At 34.9% G+C, this 19,106-nt stretch overlaps 1 protein-coding gene across 8 annotated transcripts in view; it reads right to left on the reverse strand.

Annotated features, from left to right (window-relative positions):
* Positions 1–946: 946 nt before the first annotated feature.
* Rbm26 (RNA binding motif protein 26) overlaps positions 947–19,106 on the reverse strand; it is a 79,988-nt gene continuing 61,828 nt past the window's right edge. For 3 of the 8 annotated variants that reach the window (XM_006252425.4, XM_063274339.1, XM_063274337.1), the window contains 3 exons: positions 19,003–19,089; positions 11,150–11,263; positions 947–4,026 (listed from right to left, as the gene is read on the reverse strand). In XM_006252425.4, the coding sequence (XP_006252487.1) occupies positions 4,006–4,026; positions 11,150–11,263; positions 19,003–19,089 (222 nt within the window). In that variant the 3' untranslated portion in view covers positions 947–4,005. Of the gene's footprint in view, positions 4,027–7,634; positions 7,694–8,206; positions 9,458–11,149; positions 11,264–19,002; positions 19,090–19,106 lie in introns of those variants that run through there. The other 5 variants (XM_039093404.2, XM_063274338.1, XR_010057829.1 and 2 more) reach the window with 4 other exon arrangements.

Below are 19,106 nucleotides of genomic sequence, written 5' to 3' on the forward strand. Positions count from 1 at the left end.
CCTCCCCCAAAAAAGTATAAGTTAAATAATCCAAATTTTAAACTAGCTTCTCTACAATACACAAAATAACATGTAATTTTGAAAAATAAAGAGAAAAAAGTCCATTCTTGTAAAGAAATAGTTTTGAGTAAATACTTCATTTACCATCGGGTAAGTGGATACTGACAACATAATCTAAAATCACAGGACTACATATATATTTGTGTGCATGTATAAGTGTGTTTACATGTATATAGTTATACATTTTAATAATTTTACTAAGCACCATTTTTATTAAGATAATTTACTATATAAAAACTAACCTCTATATAGATCATCAAGTTTATGCCCTTTGAGATAAAGATATACTTTTAATCCCCAGAATTTGTCACAAGTAAACAGGTGACCACTGAACTTTTTATAGGTGACAGATGCATAGTTAATAATGAAACACTATGTAATCCTTGTAATAAAATTAACTCTGAAAGCAGCATGCTGAGTGTGAGGAAAGGCTACATCAGACAAGGTGTGGGAAGGGTCTGTCCCACCATCTGGTTGCTGAACACAAGGTTATGCATAGTTTCATCTTCGGACTCCACAGAAGTCATTCTTAGTCACTGCAGTATTTCTATACTTATCACTCAACAGAGGAAGAACTTTTTGGCCACCAAATGGAAAACAGAGAAAATTTAGCAGTACAGAAGCAGGAGGAACAAAGGAAAAAATGGTATCTAAGGTTTGCACATGTGTGGGAAAAGACACTGGGCTGATAATACACTGGAACCATGGCTGCCCTTAAAGAACTTCAAATGAAAACAGAGGGTAGAGCGTGAAAGAGGAGCCATTTGGCCACCTCTTCCTTAATGGTGTCAGAAGTCTCCACTGTGTGTGCATGGTGAATATAAACCTTATGCATATGAATATAACTGTTATGAGATATACCATAATTTTAAAACATTAACAACTGTTTTTATTAAGACTATTTTATTTTAAAAATTCAAAATATAAAAATAATAAACATGGATATTTAATAAACAACATAATTCAACTATAAATAATAGAAGTGTTGACAACCCACATAAACACAGTCACTATAAACATTCTGTGCATACAAGAGTAGTTTTCTAGTTCAAGTTTTACCTTTTTCAGTTCAAGTTTTATCATCACTTTTAAAAATAAACAAGGAAGCTGCTACAGCTTAACCAGTTACTTTCGCTCCACTCAAAGAGCAGGGAATTCCCCCATGCCAACACGCATTCATGAAATGGGATAATTACGGGCACAGGTGCTAACCACTGGAAGAACCCAGTCTTCAGACAAGAAAAGACTCCTTTGGTGTTTTCAGATTCAACAACAGTCCATAAAAACTGAGTTAAAATAAATCACTTATTAAAGGAAATCTTGTGCCAGACAGTATGTTCTGAAGTATTGTCACACTCAAAACAGGTTTTGGATTCTGAGAGTCAGAAGTAAGCATGTGAGAGAACGCTCTGCTGATGCTTCAGTGTACCTTACGAACATCCACTGAGGTGCTGGGATAAAATCTTGGGGCAGAACAAATACACATCAATGGAAAAGTAGTACAATGTCATAACTCATTTCTTTATAACTCACCAAATATTTTGTAAATATCTGTACTATGAAATACTCTGCCTTGGGTTGAGGAAAGGACAGATGGGAGTCTAAAGCAGAGTTAAATCTCATTATTATTTTAGGACTAGAAAAGTTTTCCATTTCAAATATGAGGGAAAAAACATGCTTGAGTATAACATTTTTAGACGCTACTCAAATTAATAGCCTCCCTCTTATCAAAATAAACTATTTTCTTTTGGGAGAAGCTGGGCACAAATAAGGATACAGTCATTCTGCATCATTTTCTTAAATTATTAGGTGTTCTCTAATGGGGCTGCGCTCTTACCCCAACTCAACAGTCCTTATAATTCTGCTGCTAGCTAAGATGTAAGCAATAACAGATTAAAGCCTAGCAAAGACTAAACCACAGATCCGATGACACGGAGAGATTTTATAGCACCAAGGACTGTTTCCTAAGACACTTGAGGGGCCTGTATCACTTTAAAGTATTATCTTGTAAACAAGACCAAAAATATTTAGTTGATCTGTATTTTGAGCATAAATATTTATAAATTCTATTAAAAAAACAACAAATTAGCATGACTAGAGCGACCAATATTGTAAAATCTACGTATATTGAAAAATAGAAAGATATAGAAAAGGCTTCCATAATGCAATCATGCAGAGGTAAACTGCTCCATTCAGTTACACAAAAACGACTTTGTACAGTTATGTACACGTAGCTCCATGACAAGTCTATTCAAGAAAGAAAATTAAAAGAGAATCTCTAATTAACCAATGTATAAAAACTTAAATGTAACTGACCAACTGAATTTACCAACAATTAAAAAAAAAAGCAATGATCTTAAGGAGAAATCAACATGACCTCTGATCCCAAGGGCACATTCCGTTCCTTTGCTTTACTGTTAAGTCAACAGCAGATGAAAAAAAGCAATGGCCAAACCAGTGAAGGTGACAGTGTGCAGCACTCACCTGTCAATCAAAGAGTCCCTGGCAGTGTGGTCTCTTTAGACAATGCTCTAAATTAAGCAGCTACAACACTACTACTGTGAAGTCTTTTTTTAAAAATGAAAAAATATCAACTAGTCTAATTAAACATTTATGAATACTTAATGGCTATCTGACAATTTGCAAAAAAGAACCACAAAAAAAGTGGGCATGTGGTGGGGCACAACCAAAATGCCCTGTTGGCTATCCAAATTATTATTTAAATGATAATTATCTAAAATACATGCTTTTCCTTTAACCATGCATGTATAATCAGTGTGGATCAAAACAAATCATTTATAAATGACTGATGAGTCTGTTACTTTGTATTACTTGTGAGGACAATCACAATGCATACTCAAGAGGAAAAAAGTATTTGCAGGGATCAACTTTGTAGAAAAAAATGTGACTGAGTAGAACTTAAAGAAAAAAATTAGAATCAATATAATTTGTACTTTTCCTAGTAAGAGCTGCTGTCCCATCCGACTTCTCCAATACCCCTGATAATCTATGAAGGAATACTCAAGGTAACAGTGAGAACTGTCTGGGTATGCTAGAAAAAGAATTCTGTTAATATTTAGAATGAAAATTTTAAATTTTATACTTTTTAAAGTTTAGGCTATAATGCTTATAATTAGTACACACAGTTATAAAGCAGTTGAAAATTATTCTTTAAAAACAAACACATTAAAAAAACAAAAAAAAAAACATGTAACACTATTTCCCCTTGCTTAGAGGATTGTCTTTGATGTCTTGATTACAAGTGATGAAAACTGTATAAATTAGACAAATTTAATAGATGATTTTCAATTTTCGAACCCATGGGTTATCATTTATTATTTGAAAAGAAATAAAATTATTTTCCTTGTTTTTGAGGAGTTAAGAAGGACAGCAGAAACTGCACTGGAGTAACGGCCCTGGCAAGTCCATCAGATCAATACTCACAAGAAACAGACAAACTAAGGACAGTATGGAAAAAGTACTTCCTCTTAGTGGTTATCCTAATTCAATAAATATATTCTAAAAAAAAAAAAAAATTAAAGCCAAACTTATGTTTAACTTTTTAATTCATTTTCTTCATTCTAAACTGTTCAATTAATGCTCTCAGGGCTTCATAGATTTCCCAAACATTTTTCTCAATTTGCCCGAGACATAATACATCTCATAAGGAAACTAAAAGGCCTTGTTCCTTCTTAAGGTGTTTTACAAATTAAATTGCTACAAAGGGAAGAAAGCACTTCTAACTAAGGTCATAACCTCACACATTTGATACACGTCTGGACTCAGATGTCCTTGTACAGACTGTAAAGATAAAATGGTCATCACAGTACATGTAAACATCTAGTCAGGTTGATAGAGAGCAAACCAAATGACAGGATGATATTATTAACAGTCGTCTCCAGACAGGACAAAACAGGGCTTGCTCGTGTAGTCACAAAGCTAAATTCAGGCAGTGATGTTCTCTCTCTGGTGAAAAAAGAAAACACTTATTAAAAAAAATTTTTTTAAATAAAAAATACCCCAAAATTCAAATCACAGTATTGAATGAACTATGTCTAACTTAATAAAACATTTTCAAAAGTCTACGTGAAAAGAATCAAAATGAAAGTTACAGACCGATTTTATCAAGGATTACCTTTGTGCTAACGTGATTTTAACAAAACCTGTCTGCATCATGCCTTCTGAAAACATTAGGTGTCAAGATCACAGCACTGCAAAACAGCAGTTACTACAATTTGGAGGTGAGAAAACTACTAACTGGTCAGCTGCTAATTTTACATACAACCGGGAGTAGGCACAGACATTTTTAAAAATTATGTACAAGCCTCAAGTCACTATAAATAAACCAAAACCAAATTTCTTAAAGTGCCCCAATGAATTTCAAGATCATTACCGGGATACCTTATTTCCTTAAGCTCCAAACAAAGATCATTCGGTTTTTTAATCATCCCAGATGACATAAAATTCTACACCAAGCACCAAGTGCAACAACAAAAATTTTAAAAGGAACACATAATGAGACAGCGCCTGGCATACAAAGGAGGACTAACTTTAGATGGGTCAGATGAGTGGATGAAATAAAGAAATAGAGGGGAAATTTAGAAAGGATCAAATATAAAGTTAATATAAAAGTAAAGAAAATCCTTTATTAAGTAACAAGCACAAAAACTAAGACTACATAAAAGTCACCATCATGTTCGGTATTTTTTACTAAGCATGTGTGCTTCCATTAGAAGTAGCTGACTGTGGCAATCGTGTCCAGCAATTTTTCCCTTTCCTAAGAGAACTCACTGGGCGGCTATATAGAAGGTTACATTCCACCTAAGTGTATGGATGATAAGAGACAAAAAATAATACCAGTTTTCTACAGGACTGCATCCATTCTTCTGAGAAAGCAAGTTGGTTTTTAGTTCAAGGGGCAGACAGAAGTGAGTTTCTACTATCTAGGAGAAGTATGTCTTCTTTTGGCCTTATCAGGATTTTATACAGGGCAGTACACTGGTGGTTTAAAATCTATGTTAGTAAATGTCCAGTTTTAGTTACTGAATTTTAGAGGGAGGGAAAAAAAAACCAGTCCTGGAAGAAAAAACCATAGTTTTGGTATCCCAGAACTTCTTTCAGAACAATCCTGTTTTGAAGGCTTAAGTGATGTACTAGGGGGTGTGGGACTTACGCTAAAGCTACTTTTCTATAATTAACCTATAGTCAGTGTGTGGGGAGATTTATTTTGATAAAGTCTGCATAATACTGTGATAAAGTCACTAAGATTTCAATGAACCAAATAGGCAAACATTTGATTTCTTTGTTGTGTCATTATACCCAATGGTTAGTATTGCAAGTGAAATGGAATACAGCCCCTCCCTCTCCCCACTCCCCAGGAAACAGTTCTGGTAACAAGATACTCTCCTTCAATGAGACTTAGCCATACTTGCTACAAGTAACCAGCTAAAACAGTGAAGTCTTCTCTTCATAGTAACTAATGGTTTGTTAACATTTGACCATATTACAATGAAACAGAACCTATGGAATACTCTTTAATTTCCTGCAACAAGTTTTCATTAAATGTCTGGGAAGCAATTACTTATTTGTTTAAAAAAAAAGTTACAATTATCCAATACCATTTAAAACAGTGTTTAGAGATTAAAGAAGTATGCAATGTGACAACCATCCCTTGAGGTAATCCTAATCAATCTTTTAAGCAGAAATACATAATTCCCCTGTAGCTGCCTACATCACCTTTAGCCTTTCTCCCACTCCCAACTCTACCTGTGCAACCATATAACCATGTGTGTACAATACAGCAGCACTGATCGGAACAGCTGTAGAATTAGAAAGCTTTCTACTTTTAGGTGGCATACTGTGGAAGAATGGAGATGGGAAAAGATATAAATCTGGACTTGTTGAAAAAAAGGAAATAGGTAAAAACGTTTATAAAACCAAGTCTGAAAGCAAAGAGGAAAGCTGTAAATGGGGACAGGAAGAACTTGTAAATGCAGACGCTCCCTTGCATGTTACAGGCTCAGTGGCAAATGCAAGCATTTGGAGACAGACTTAGCAAGAGGCAGTGTCTGAACTATTGTAATCAAATCTAAGTTGGTACCGCTGATGAGAAAAACATCAGATAGGAGTAAGTGGCTTAGATATAAGACTGTTTTAGAATCAAATACTAATGTATCACCAGGGACACGAGCTATGAGAGACTTTAGAGACTTACTGAGTCCAGCTCTTTTTATTTTATGAATAAGGAACAAACTCTGGATAAGGCAAGAGAGTTGTCTACAACTACAGAGTCAGACGCAGAGATGAGAACAAGAGCTGAATATTAATCATTGTTCAGTTCTCTAAGCTACATCACCTATGGATAAATTTAATGACGTGGTCTAGATTGGTGTTCTCAGCATTTCTAACCTAGTACTCTAATGGAAATGACTACAGCGCTTACTTAATATTACACAATCTAGAGGCCTGAACTGGGGAATGTCAGAATTGATTCTAGGTATCTACCTCCATTTGCTACTTGTAACCCCTGTGATGAGACACAAAACACTATCATTTAATAAAATGGCCCCAGTGACTGAGGAGACTATTAGGTTTTTAGAAAATTGATAAGAATTAACAAGGGAGGTAATTGTCAACCTCATTACTATAAATTTAAATATCCATTCATTCATTATTTCATCCAACAAACATCTAAGTGCTCACATGAGCCAGATTTTACTATAAGCACTAGAGATAAAAAGATGAATAAGACATGGTCCCCTTCCAAGAGGAGCTTGTGATCTAGTGGGGGAAGACAGACATATAAACCAGATAAATTATGTTACAACATTAAGTATTATAACAGAGATATGAACAAAGTGCTTTTTAAAAGGGTAAACATGAACTGCCTAAAGACCAAGAAGTCTACTAATTATGTGCAGTATTTTGAGGTAAAGACTATCATGGTTATCACAATCTCATGGTTGATCAATAATTAGGAAGGACACAGCAGCAGAGTTCCTGTTTCTGTGAAGTTGGTACTGAAATCACAATGCTTATATTAAGAACACAGTTCTTCCACTTACTATGACTTTAGATAAACAACTCCATTTCTAACAGCCTGCTTTCTTATAAGAAAAACAAGAACTACCATCTACTTTTAAAAGGTGTCTTAGGTTTGAAATGAAAATATTTGCGTACATAGAGTACTAGTACTTAGAAATACACTCATGAATTAAAACTCCATAGCAATACATTTATAATTGAATGCAGATTAGTGCTTATAAAAGTACAACTGTGAATCTAAGTGACTACTGGGAATATGTAATTCTCATACTAGAGGACCAAAGAGTCATATTTGGTCTTCTGATTCATTCAAAGCACCAACTTAAAATATTTAAAATCTTAAGTAATTAAACAATATCAGGCTAGGGAAATTGATAAGCTATTTATGAGCTTAACTGAACAGAACTGGTAATTTCAGTTATATTTCTAGGGAAATTTACAATAAATTTTGAAACTATCATCAAACCATAAAGCCAAAAATAGAATGGCGATTTAACTGGCCTTGGAAAGGTTTACTTTCTTTATAATACCTGTTTGGTGTAAAGAGAAGAAGCGTGAGCCTCTGCCAATTTGGCATCTTTCACGACTACTAAAAAGAAAAGAAAACAAACTTACCTAATGAATCAGAATAGCACACAGTAAACATACAAGAAACTACACAAAAACATACCACAGTCTAAGTAAACTTAGAGTCAGTATTTTAGCGAGTGGAATCTGAGCTTGAAATTTTCAATGTAAATGTGTACTAACTGCAAAGCAAACATTCCTATGAAATAGCACTGGCATAAAAGCACACGACTGTAACCCAAGCGTAAGGGGAAGGTCTGTTACATGATGCTGAAGACTGGGGCTGCTGACATTAGTTTTTGGCTGTGTTGGTCCCCAAATGGAAGAAAGTAGGTTTGTTAAATGTGGTTTAAAAGGAAAAAAATAAATAAATCTATAATCTTGAGAAGCAGAAATACTTGAATATAAAGATTTGAAAAGATACAGTAACCTAGTAATCTCCTACCCTCATTCTACAAAACAGTTTTAGCTAACTTTCAGTAATTATACTCATGTGCTAGAAAAATCCACTTTAAAAAAAAAAATCACAGTATTGTTGCAAATGTGAAAGATTTTTATATAAGTATAATAAATGCACACTTAAAATATCAGACTGGAACACTTACCAAACAGTGTTTTCCTAAAGTAGTATCTATAGTACATTTCTTTATTCATACATCTTCAAATGGTCAAGTTTTCTTTCATACATCCAAAATGTAATATGAAGTTGTCTTATTCACCAAATGTTAGCGCTACTTGAAGTCTGGTTCCAAACTAATCAGCCTGCTTTTAAATTTTAAGACATCTGTTGAAAATTTATATGATCAAACCAAACTGAAGTGGTATAAATTTTAAACATTGGATTTCACATCATTGTAAAGGTACCAGAAACCATTATTATTTAGAGATTATAGCTCCTTTTGATAGTTAGGGGAAGGCAGATCACCATCTGGAATGGTCTGTTTCATTTTCTCTTTTTTCTCTTTTTTCTTTTTTTTTCTTTTTTCTTTTTTTTTTCTTTTTCTTTTTTCTTTTTTAAATCAAGGAACGTTGTCATGAATTTTTTTTTGTCATTGCTTTTTTTTCTTTTCTTTTTTCTTTTAAGAGACCATTCCACTTTATTTTTAGCATCCAGATGCATAAGGACTCATATGTAAAGCAGTCATACACCATTATCATTAACACCCATGTGATAAAATACATACACAAATCCAACAAACGGCTAATACATAGTAAAGCCTAAGCACACTACTATGCAGTATTATGAATACATAACTTGGGGACTTTAGTTAGCGTACTATGTCATCTATTCATTTTTTAAAACATTCATTAAGATTTTAAATGCAAATTCATTCCTTATTTGGAGTAAAACAAAATCCTCTATGTTATAACAAGTATTGGGTCATAAGTATTGAAATCTATTCATTAATTTACAAATAACCCAAAGAATTCTGTAATGTTCAATAGAAGTATGTAATAAAACATTGCATATGTCCTATTGTGATGTCTTTAGCAATTGTTTACTGAAATAAAATGCAAACATCAATCTTCAAAATACAAGATCAGAAGGTAGTTTTCTTCTCTTTTATCTATTTGTGAAATCCATCGTCATCATATTTTACCAAAAATTGTTTTTACAAATATGTAAAAGTACATTAGATAATACTAATGAAACACAGGTAGAGTTCTAGCATATGCAGATCAATGATCAGTCAAATCATCTTCTCCAAGAACGAGATTCATTGTCCTCTTCTTCTTCGTCATCATCTTGAAGTAATGAGTCATCCACCAAAGACTCTTCCTGAAACTTTAGGTTAAGATGTATTTAGGAATTTACCCAAAAAAAAAAATAAAATAAAAATAAATAAATAGATAAAAAAAAAAGGAAAAAAGAAAGGAAAAAAAGAAAAAAAAAGAAGAAAACAAACGAAAAGAAAAAAGAAAGAAAAAAAAGTAACACTTTTAAACACTGTTCTCTCTCAAGAGTTGAACACAAACGGTTATTTCTATAACTAGAACACTTAAGAGAACAAAGTAAAGCAGCCTTGTCCATTTCATCTCTCAACAGTACCTGGTTTGCTGCTCACATGAAGTGAGCATAAACATAAGTCAGGTTCAATCCATGCCACTTCTCCTCTCTGACAAACCATGCCACCTGCCATACTTCAAAACACTGCTCAATGCTTCTTTTAAGAAAGAACACATTTTCACTGATTTATCCTAACTCTCAACACTCACCAACTTATAAAAAATCCTACCACAATTTCATTTTTTTGCTATATATAAATATCTTTTAAAAAAAACAAATTAAAAAACAAAAGCAAGAACCTCTGTCTTTTTCCCATTCCCTTCACAAAAGCTTCTCAGGCTGCTTTCCCAGACTTTTCAAAATACCTAATACCAGGAGCTCTCCTGCTTTTCTCCCCATTCAATTCAAACTCATGGAAGGACATAGGTATAATCTAAAATATAAAATGACAAATCATGTACATGAGTTTCAAATACACATTTATTCTTGCATTTGACTATGGATATGCGTAACAGATTTGAAATGCTCTGCAAACAAGATGAAGCAGCGTGATGGAGTCTAACAAAGGTCAAACAGTCTTTCAGTTTCTTTACCTTACCTTTATATTTTTAAGTTCTTCACATTTTTTCCATAACTTTTTTCATGATTAAGCAAAACAGAATTGTTTACTTTAAGTCTTTGTCTCAAGGGCTTTTTAAGTTCACTATCCCTTCTTATGCTGCCATTCCTTTTATCCTAGTAGCTAGGGTTACTTGAAAAAATTGTGATCTCCTATCTCTACCCTGATCTAGAACTCTTCTGGAAATGCCTTTCACTCTCTTAGCCCCAGCACATAGTATAGAACTCTATTTTGTCATTCAGGGCTTGACCCTATGGGTAACAGACCTTTGAGATTATTATGGACAGACACAATCATTCCTTCCTGGGCTCCCATAGCATGTTGTTCAAATCTGTATTCGGCACATCAGTTTGCCTATCGCTCTAATTGTTTCTTCTGTTTCTGCCACCACCCTCCTTTCCAGATTATAAGCTCCTTGATGATAGGGACCGTGTCTTATTCATTTTTGTGCCTATCACAAAATCTACCACATAGCAGGTAGTTACTCTAATGAACTAAAACAATAAGAATTTTAGAAGAAGGCTGAAATGTTGATACAGCAATTAAGTAAAATAAATACCCTAGAACTTAACGTATCATTACAAGATTTCCTGTGGATAAAAATCTAATGAATAATTGTTATCTTCTACAGTAATTGAAAGTTGATATATCACATGTTATTTTTGGTTAGCAATCCACAATTCTTCTCATTAATCCAGAAAATATAAAGTTATCTACATTTATCTGATCTCCCCTGTCTGGAATACGGTTTAAGAATAAAAGTATTATGTTAAAACCACAGCCATTTAAGAAAACACCTTTTATAAATGAACTATGAGTAACGATGGGAGAACAAGTGAAAACAAACATACTTCCTCTTCGTCAGGCTCGGCTTCTTCCGTCTCCACGGCTGACATATTAGCTACGGGTTTATTCCATGCCAGCTTTAAATCCTGCCCTTTGAAGCGAGCTCCATGAACTGCAGCCTAGAACAATTAAGAATATGGGAGTAAAGAACATTAACAACTTCTAGAGGAAAAATTAAAACTGCTGATGTCTAATAGTTAAAGAACTAGACTCAAAGACAAGTTGCTTTTTCATTTGCTGTTTGGTCACTAGTTCTCAATTTATGGTTACAATTACTACTTTATAGTTATTTACTTCTTAAAATCATAGTACTGATTTTTAAAGTACTAGTGTTTTTAAAGTAAACAACAATTTTTCATAAAAAACTCCTGGCAAAAATTTGGGTAGGAAAAAAATTGTTTAATTTACTAATAATTACTATTCGGATAACAATCCAAATATATATCAAGATTTTGGCTCTAGCTTCTAAACCAATATCTATTTTAAGATCAACAGAGCAAATGAATTTTACATGCTATATAGTTAACTATCAACTAGAAACCTTTAACAAAAATAAATTTGCACGTAAAATGTCACATTATTTTCAAATAATCAAAATCACTGCAAAATGATGTATAACTAATGCAATATTATATAAACGCCTTAACAAAAGGGAAAGGTAACAACTCTGAACTCTTCTATAGAAACACATTATAACTGATGGCAGGTGAGCTCAAGGAATGGTCAAGCCTAAGTTCTTCCTATCGTCAGTAGCTGCTTTGGAAAACGACACATTTAAAGTAACACGAATAAACATAAATCAGTGTTAGTAACATTTTAAAGTAACTCTTGGTTCCAAAGATATAAAACTCAAAGTACAGAATAATATGAAGTGTAGAAACAATTACATATTCAATGACATCTCAACATGAATTATGTGTGGCATTAATGTTCCCATGTACAAATTTTAAATCTGTACATATAAATTTATGATAAATTTGAAAGATTCTATGCCCATTAAAATTCAGTGCTTAATTACAATGCCACACAATTTTAAAATGCATATTGAAGCTGAAATCATTACATAAAGTATATTAGATTACTGCTAAGAAGTGATAAATATCACATGCAAAATATTTATAAAACTTTTTTCCTATTTATTCAAAGAACAAAACTGTGACCAGCAATGTATACAGCTAGACTAACACAATCCTCCTGCCTCAGCCTCCTATTCAATAGCAACACTACAGTAAGAGCTTACTGACAAATATTTCTAATAACCATTTTATTCATCTCTATATTCAACACACATTTCAAATTTGAAAGGTGAACTTTTAACTTTATTGTTTTACTATATAATGAGGGAGTATCAAAAGGTTTTGAAAAACACGAACAATGCTATAGCTCTTGGTTACTGACATTAATTCTATGGTGAGACGCCTATTGCTGAAGATAAGTACATGCTTAACTACAGAACAAAGAGACTGATCCAAATGCTAATTCCCTGATGGCTAGTAGGATGCTGAAAGATACTATGCAGGCTGCTGAGGAACAGAAGACATCAATGGTCTTCCTTATCACTGGGCTCTGCATGCTAATTCTGACCTGCCAGGAAAGATATGACTACTAGTCTAATAGTGGGAAGACTACTACAAGGTAATTACCCACTTTCTAGTTGGATTTCAGGCTACTCTACATACAGGTGGAAATCTCATGTCTGGTACTGAAAACTGGACAAAAGACCATGGCTGGAAAGGTCAGAGGTCCTTGGATAGAACCCACTGTTAAGTCTGTTCAATGGTCATGTTGTCAAATTGCACCCTAAATATTTTGCTTATATTCACAGACCATGCTTGCTCTCAACCTTGCTGAGAGCAGCTTCTTTGGCAACACTCGGCAGTGACTAACTAGCCAAAGTGCTGGGAACCAAAGACTCAGTGCTCAGTCTTTAAAGGGACATTGTTATCATCCCCACCACCACACACACCACACACACCCAAAAAACATTAATGTTGGAGGATGAGAAGTGTGTGAAATGCTGTCTGTGTTCTGGACATGACATAGCTACTGCAATATAACCTCACAGCAGCTGTGATTACTTGCACAAGATCATGACAGCCCAAAAGTCCCCACAGATAAAAGTACTTTCCAAGTCTCACACTGACTGAGATGCTAACCACAACTGACAATTGCTAGGGAATTAAGAAGCCTTCTCTATTGAGAAAAGTACCACCGACAGGTATCCCATTCTTCAGTCGGTAATCTAACACCCATACATATATGGGTAGCAGTAATAAGACCTAAGTGGCTTATCAAAGAAAAAATAATAGAAACAGATAAGGACATCAAGTTGGAAGAGGGACTTATCAAGAGGGATCTAGAAGGAGTTAGAGGACAAAACTGGGAGTAGATTGATATCTCTTACATGTAGAAAACTCTCAAAAATAAAACAAAATTTATTACTGGATTTTTTTATAGGTGTATTTAATTTTTAATGAATTTTGTTCATTAGAAACTTTTAAGAATTCAGGCTATATAAATTTATGACACAACTTTGAATTTTAGATCCCTAAAGCTGAAAGTGACTCAAGAAACCTAAGCTTTTCTGATGTTATGAAAAAAACCAAACAAACCATTATTTAAATGTTATGATCATTTTCATTGTAGCAAAACCCATTTAAAGAAATTAGTATATTTTTCAAATAATTTAAATATACAAAATTCTTTCTGTAACTCACCCATCATATATACATGTATAATTATCTATATTTATATATCATGTAGTTATATATTTTAATCTATTTATTTTGTTTTTTTCGAGACAAGGCTTCTGTTTATTTGTTTAATTTGTTTATGACTTTGAAGAGTTTCTCTGTAGGCCTAGCTCTCCTGGGCCTTGCTCTATGTAGACCAGGCTATAAACTCAGCTCTGCCTGCCTGTGCCTCCTGAGTGCTAAGAGTAAAGGAGTGTACCATCACACCCAACTTCATTTATACTCTTAAGAAATTCAAATTTAAGACACTAATTACTCATGGCTGTCATTCTCATACAGCTAAGGAATAAGCATCAGTACATAATGATTTAAGATAGAGGACAGTGCTAGCAGATGTCAGAGGAATCCCCTGGAGTTAAGAGTTACAGGTGTTAGGAATTTCAGATATGAGTGCTGGAAATGACTCAGATTCTCTGCAAAAGCACATTTATTCTAACTACCAAGCCACCTCTACAATCCCTTAACTTTTTAATTATATTTTTAAAAAATTGTTATTCTTTGATTTTCAAACATTTTCTAATGTACCTGTTTACTGTGTGTCTGAATCCCTGTGGGTGTACATGTGTACGTAGTTCAGCACTTGACACAGGATGTTCCCAGTCATTCTACACTCCATTTTTGAGACAAAGTTTCCCATTAAACCTAGAACTCATTAATCTGGCTAGATAGAATGGCTGACTTGTGAGCACCAGGTTTCTACCCGTGTCCACCCCCCCAATGTTGAGATTACAAGGCTAGAGTAGGCAATAGGTCCTCATGTCTTCCACAAGGACTTTACTGACTCCGCCATCTCCAAAGGTACTTCTGCTTTATATTTATTCTCTGGTGTGTGTGTGTGGGGGGGGGGGGTGTGTGTGTGTGTGTGTGTGTGTGTGTGCGTGTGTGCGCGTGCGTGCTTATGCTACCTGTGCACAGATGGCACAAAGGTCAGAGGAGGGTGTCAGAACCCCTGAGCTGCAGTTCCACGTGGTCATGTTCTGCTGCGTGGGTGTTGTGAATCAAACTTGAGTCATCTGAAGAGCAGTGGTGCTCTTGTTGCTGAGATATCTCTCTAATCTTGCTTTGAGTTTTCCGAGAAAGAGTTGGGGTTTTATTAAGCCAGGCCATCCTCAGATTTCCCATAGACTTTAGCTAACAGGTATTTTGTTTTTCAGTTTGAACTTAAATTTTAAAACTTAAAAATGAGATGCAATGCCTCAATCTTTGTTGTCATCTTCATGTATACTCCCCCCACCTCCATCCAGTTGCCCAATTAACCATTTAATAATGTTTTATTTTGTGCTCCCCCACTCTGCACCCCAAGACGGCACTTCTCTGTTTAACAGCTATAGCTGTCCTGGAACTCCCATTGTAGACCACGCTGGGTCTCCCTCCCCATGCTGGGATTAAAAGTGTGTGCCAACACTTTATTTTATGCTTTCAAACAGCCCTTTTGTGATCCTTTAAAATCCATATATATCTCGGTCCCCAGCTCCGAAAAAAAGAACCAAAAAAAAAAAAAAATCCATATATATGCAGTAATATTATTCTTGCATTAGTTTTACATTGAAGTATAATTGAGCATAGAAAATTAAAATGTTCATTGAACTGTCTAGAATAATGGACCAGAAAATAAGGCCATTAGTAAAAGTTAAACTTACTTTTCTCAAAAATGCCTACCCTTTATCCTGAATCTATGTTGTCTTACACTTTTATGTCAGAATCGTTATTTTATAAAATGCTGATGAAAATAATTAGCAAACATTTATTTTATATTCTTCTCTAGGCAAATAACATGTTTTTAATCAAAAAATTAAAATTTAAATTGTTAAAACATTTTGTTCTCTGAAATCCCAAAGTTTTAAAATAATTTAACTATATCTTACTTATTTGTTTCAACTTAATTTTCCATTCTTTTAAAAACATTACCAAATTAAAGGACATTTTGACTTTAACAATATTCAAGATCATCAAATAATTTATAACCTAAATCCAAATGTTTATATAATAACATTCCTTGCATCTTATTAGGTAAATATAATAGAAACAATATTTACTCTCATTAAGTGTTGTCAGTAGACGTAACTTCAGCCACTTACTCAACCTTTATAAAATTCAATTTGTCTTTTATTTTTTAAAGTGCTTTATTATAATATATAAAAATATACATCTGAGGTAGAAAAGAGGCAAGAACCATGAAGAACTGTGTGTCAATCAGGCCTCGCTAAGAGTAATAAAAAAGATGAAGTTGTTTTTCCCTCTTAAAAATGTAAGCCCTGGGGGTTGGGGATTTAGCTCAGTGGTAGAGCACCCTGGGTTCGGTCCTCAGCTCAAAAAAAAAAAAAAAAAAAAAAAAAAAGGATCCTGCAGTGAAGAAGTGAAGACTATAAATGGTGCTGGTGCTAACAAAGCTTCATTCGGAAAAATGTAAGCACTGAGAACAGTACACATCTATCTGAAGTCCTTAGGTGCTGGATGGATGTGTCAGTGGTGAAAGGGCTCGCTGAGTAGCTGTAACGATCAGAATTCAGATCTCCCATGCATACATAGAGGTGGGCATGGCAATGTGTGTATAACCTAGTGCTGAGATAAACCACAGGCAGGCAAAACACTCAGGGGGCACTCAGTGCCATCAAAAACAAGGTGGTGATGAACAGAAGACAGCAGACATCAACCAGCGCCCTGTCTTGAAACACATATGTGCATACACACACTGTTCTCACGGGGTCCACACACTTGGTGATATTTAAAGCAGTTGTATACAACTCACTATTTCCTAGAAAATAAACAGAAATACTACTTGTCACTGAAACCATCATTCTAAAAGGATAAATTATTTCAAATATGTCCACATTAACACTTCTCAGAAAAAAATTTATTAAAGTTCTACCTAATACAGATACATAAATGTTTTAAATGATCAGATTCTTTTTAACTCTCAAAAAAGGTCCTTTTCCTTTTTAGGTTTTGTTTTGTTTTGATTTTCAAGACAGGTTTCTCTGTTTAGCCCTATCTGTCCTGGAACTCACTGTGTAGTCCAGGCTGGCCTTGTGCAGCACAGAGATCTGTCTGCCTCTGCCTCCAGAGTGCTGGGATTAAAGGCGGATGCCACAATCACCTGAATCAAAAAGGTCTTAAGGTAAAAGATGCAGACTTCGATCTCACATCTAGAATTGCGAGGAAGGGGTGGGGCTTCTTTAAAGTGCTCAAAAGCCTGAGTCTTGAACAAAAGCCCTGACTTTAAAAGACAACTCTACTATCAGGAATCCCTACTTTACAGAATAATCTCCCTGTGCTAACATCTTCACCTCTTAACTAGATTACTGCAGGGTTCCAGCTGAGCGTGTTTCTAAGACCAATGAGATCTAATCTCAAAGTAGCTCTATAAATCCGCTCCTAGCCACCTTCAGTTGTGCTGGCAGGGGATTCACTTACAGTGAGGCACAGCAGCCTCGGTTGGTCAGAGAACTCATCTGACTATAACTTAAAACTTCAGAAAGGCATCTTCACCTCCCATTCACATATTATTATTTTGATATAAAAGCAAGAACAAATAGTTATGTCTTTATAATGTCTTAAAGAATCCAAAGGGCAAAAAAGTTCACCCCAAGCCCCACCACACATATCTCCTTTCCCTGCTGCTCTTTGCAGATAACTTGCAGGATAAAGTACTTCCCACATAAGCATGAGGGCAAGAGCTCAAACCTCTAGTTCCCATGTAAATGCCAGGAAAGCGTGACTGTTCAGCAGTATCCCGGCATCAAAGGGGTCCTTATATCAAGCTGAGCTCAGGGAGAGACACTACCTCAATACAAGATGAGAGCAGTCAACAAAGAGACATTAGACCTCACTCTCTGGTCTCCACATGCACCTGAATACACATGCAGCATACCCACAGACAATGTAAAAAAAAATCATACAATGTAAAAATGATGCACACATACAATACACTGAAGATATTTCTGGGCTTTTAAAAGACAATTCAAGTGCACATTCCTTTAATCCCAGCACTTGGAAGGCAGAGGCAAGTGGATCTCTGTGAGGTCAATGCCAGCCTGGCCCACACGATGCATTCTAGGACAGTCAGAGCTACATAGCAAGTCCCTGTTTCAAAAAAAAAAAAAAAAAAACCAACCAAAGTGACAATTCCAAGCATATAGATTACGATGATAATCACAAGGACTCTAAGAGCTAGAGCCTCATATCATCACTTAAACCAGTGACAGCAGTCTAGTGAGGAGTTTGTAAGACAGAGGTGCTCCTCTAGAACCCATCCTGCTGGGACTGGAAACTAGTAGGTAAAGGATAAACAAAAGGGGTGGGCAACAACAGAACTACACTTTCTCTACATCTACCTTATATGCATTCTACTAACTCATAGTGTCCTGGGCCAGATAAAAGAGTAGACAGTAGAAAAGAGTGGTGGCTTATCTAGTGTCAATTTTGGGATTTCTGCCTCCTTTAAAAAATACAGGAATAAGGATATGTTTTCATTCTAATCCTAGGTGTGACCATATGGGACATTTCGAAGCAGCTCACTATGATCTGCTTCATGCTCTAGCAGAGGCATGACTTTGCCAGCTGCAGATGGCTTCTGCAATTGTGTGACATTTGGAATTCTGGGACCTTATCAGAGGGTATATAAATGATAGGACACCAAGAGATGGGGATGGTGGTTGCTCAGGGGGTTGGCTATGATTTGTTAGCAGTTGTGCTCAAAGAAGAAACAAGAAATTAGATTCAGGTATCTATCTATCTCTGTCTCTCTCCACTATCCTTTTTCTTTCCTATATAGTAATGGGGGGGGGGGGGGAACTGAGAGGGAGAGGGGGAAGAATGGAAAAAGAACCTACAAAGTAGCAAAGACCAGCTCTTTAACCTCTGTAAAAGGAATATAGAACATGTTCAAGTTAATATATCTTAAAGTCAATCTGGTATCAAATTTTATATATATTATATTCTATATTATATTATATATAGATTACCCAAGAAAATACTTTATTTTTGTGGGCACAAACTTGCACTCAAAATATTCTACCTTCTGTTAAAGCACAGGAAAATAATTTATATTGAAACAAGAAAATACTAACCAATTAAACCTGAACTCTTAATTCTTTTATACTTACAGCTTCTGCTTCCGCTCTTGTCTTGAATGTAATTATTGCATGAAGTGAAGAGTCATCAATCTGACAATCCTCGATTTCACCATATTGCTGTAAATTAACAAATT

This window comes from Rattus norvegicus, chromosome 15, assembly GCF_036323735.1.
Source record: "Rattus norvegicus strain BN/NHsdMcwi chromosome 15, GRCr8, whole genome shotgun sequence".
Classification (NCBI taxonomy): domain Eukaryota; kingdom Metazoa; phylum Chordata; class Mammalia; order Rodentia; family Muridae; genus Rattus; species Rattus norvegicus.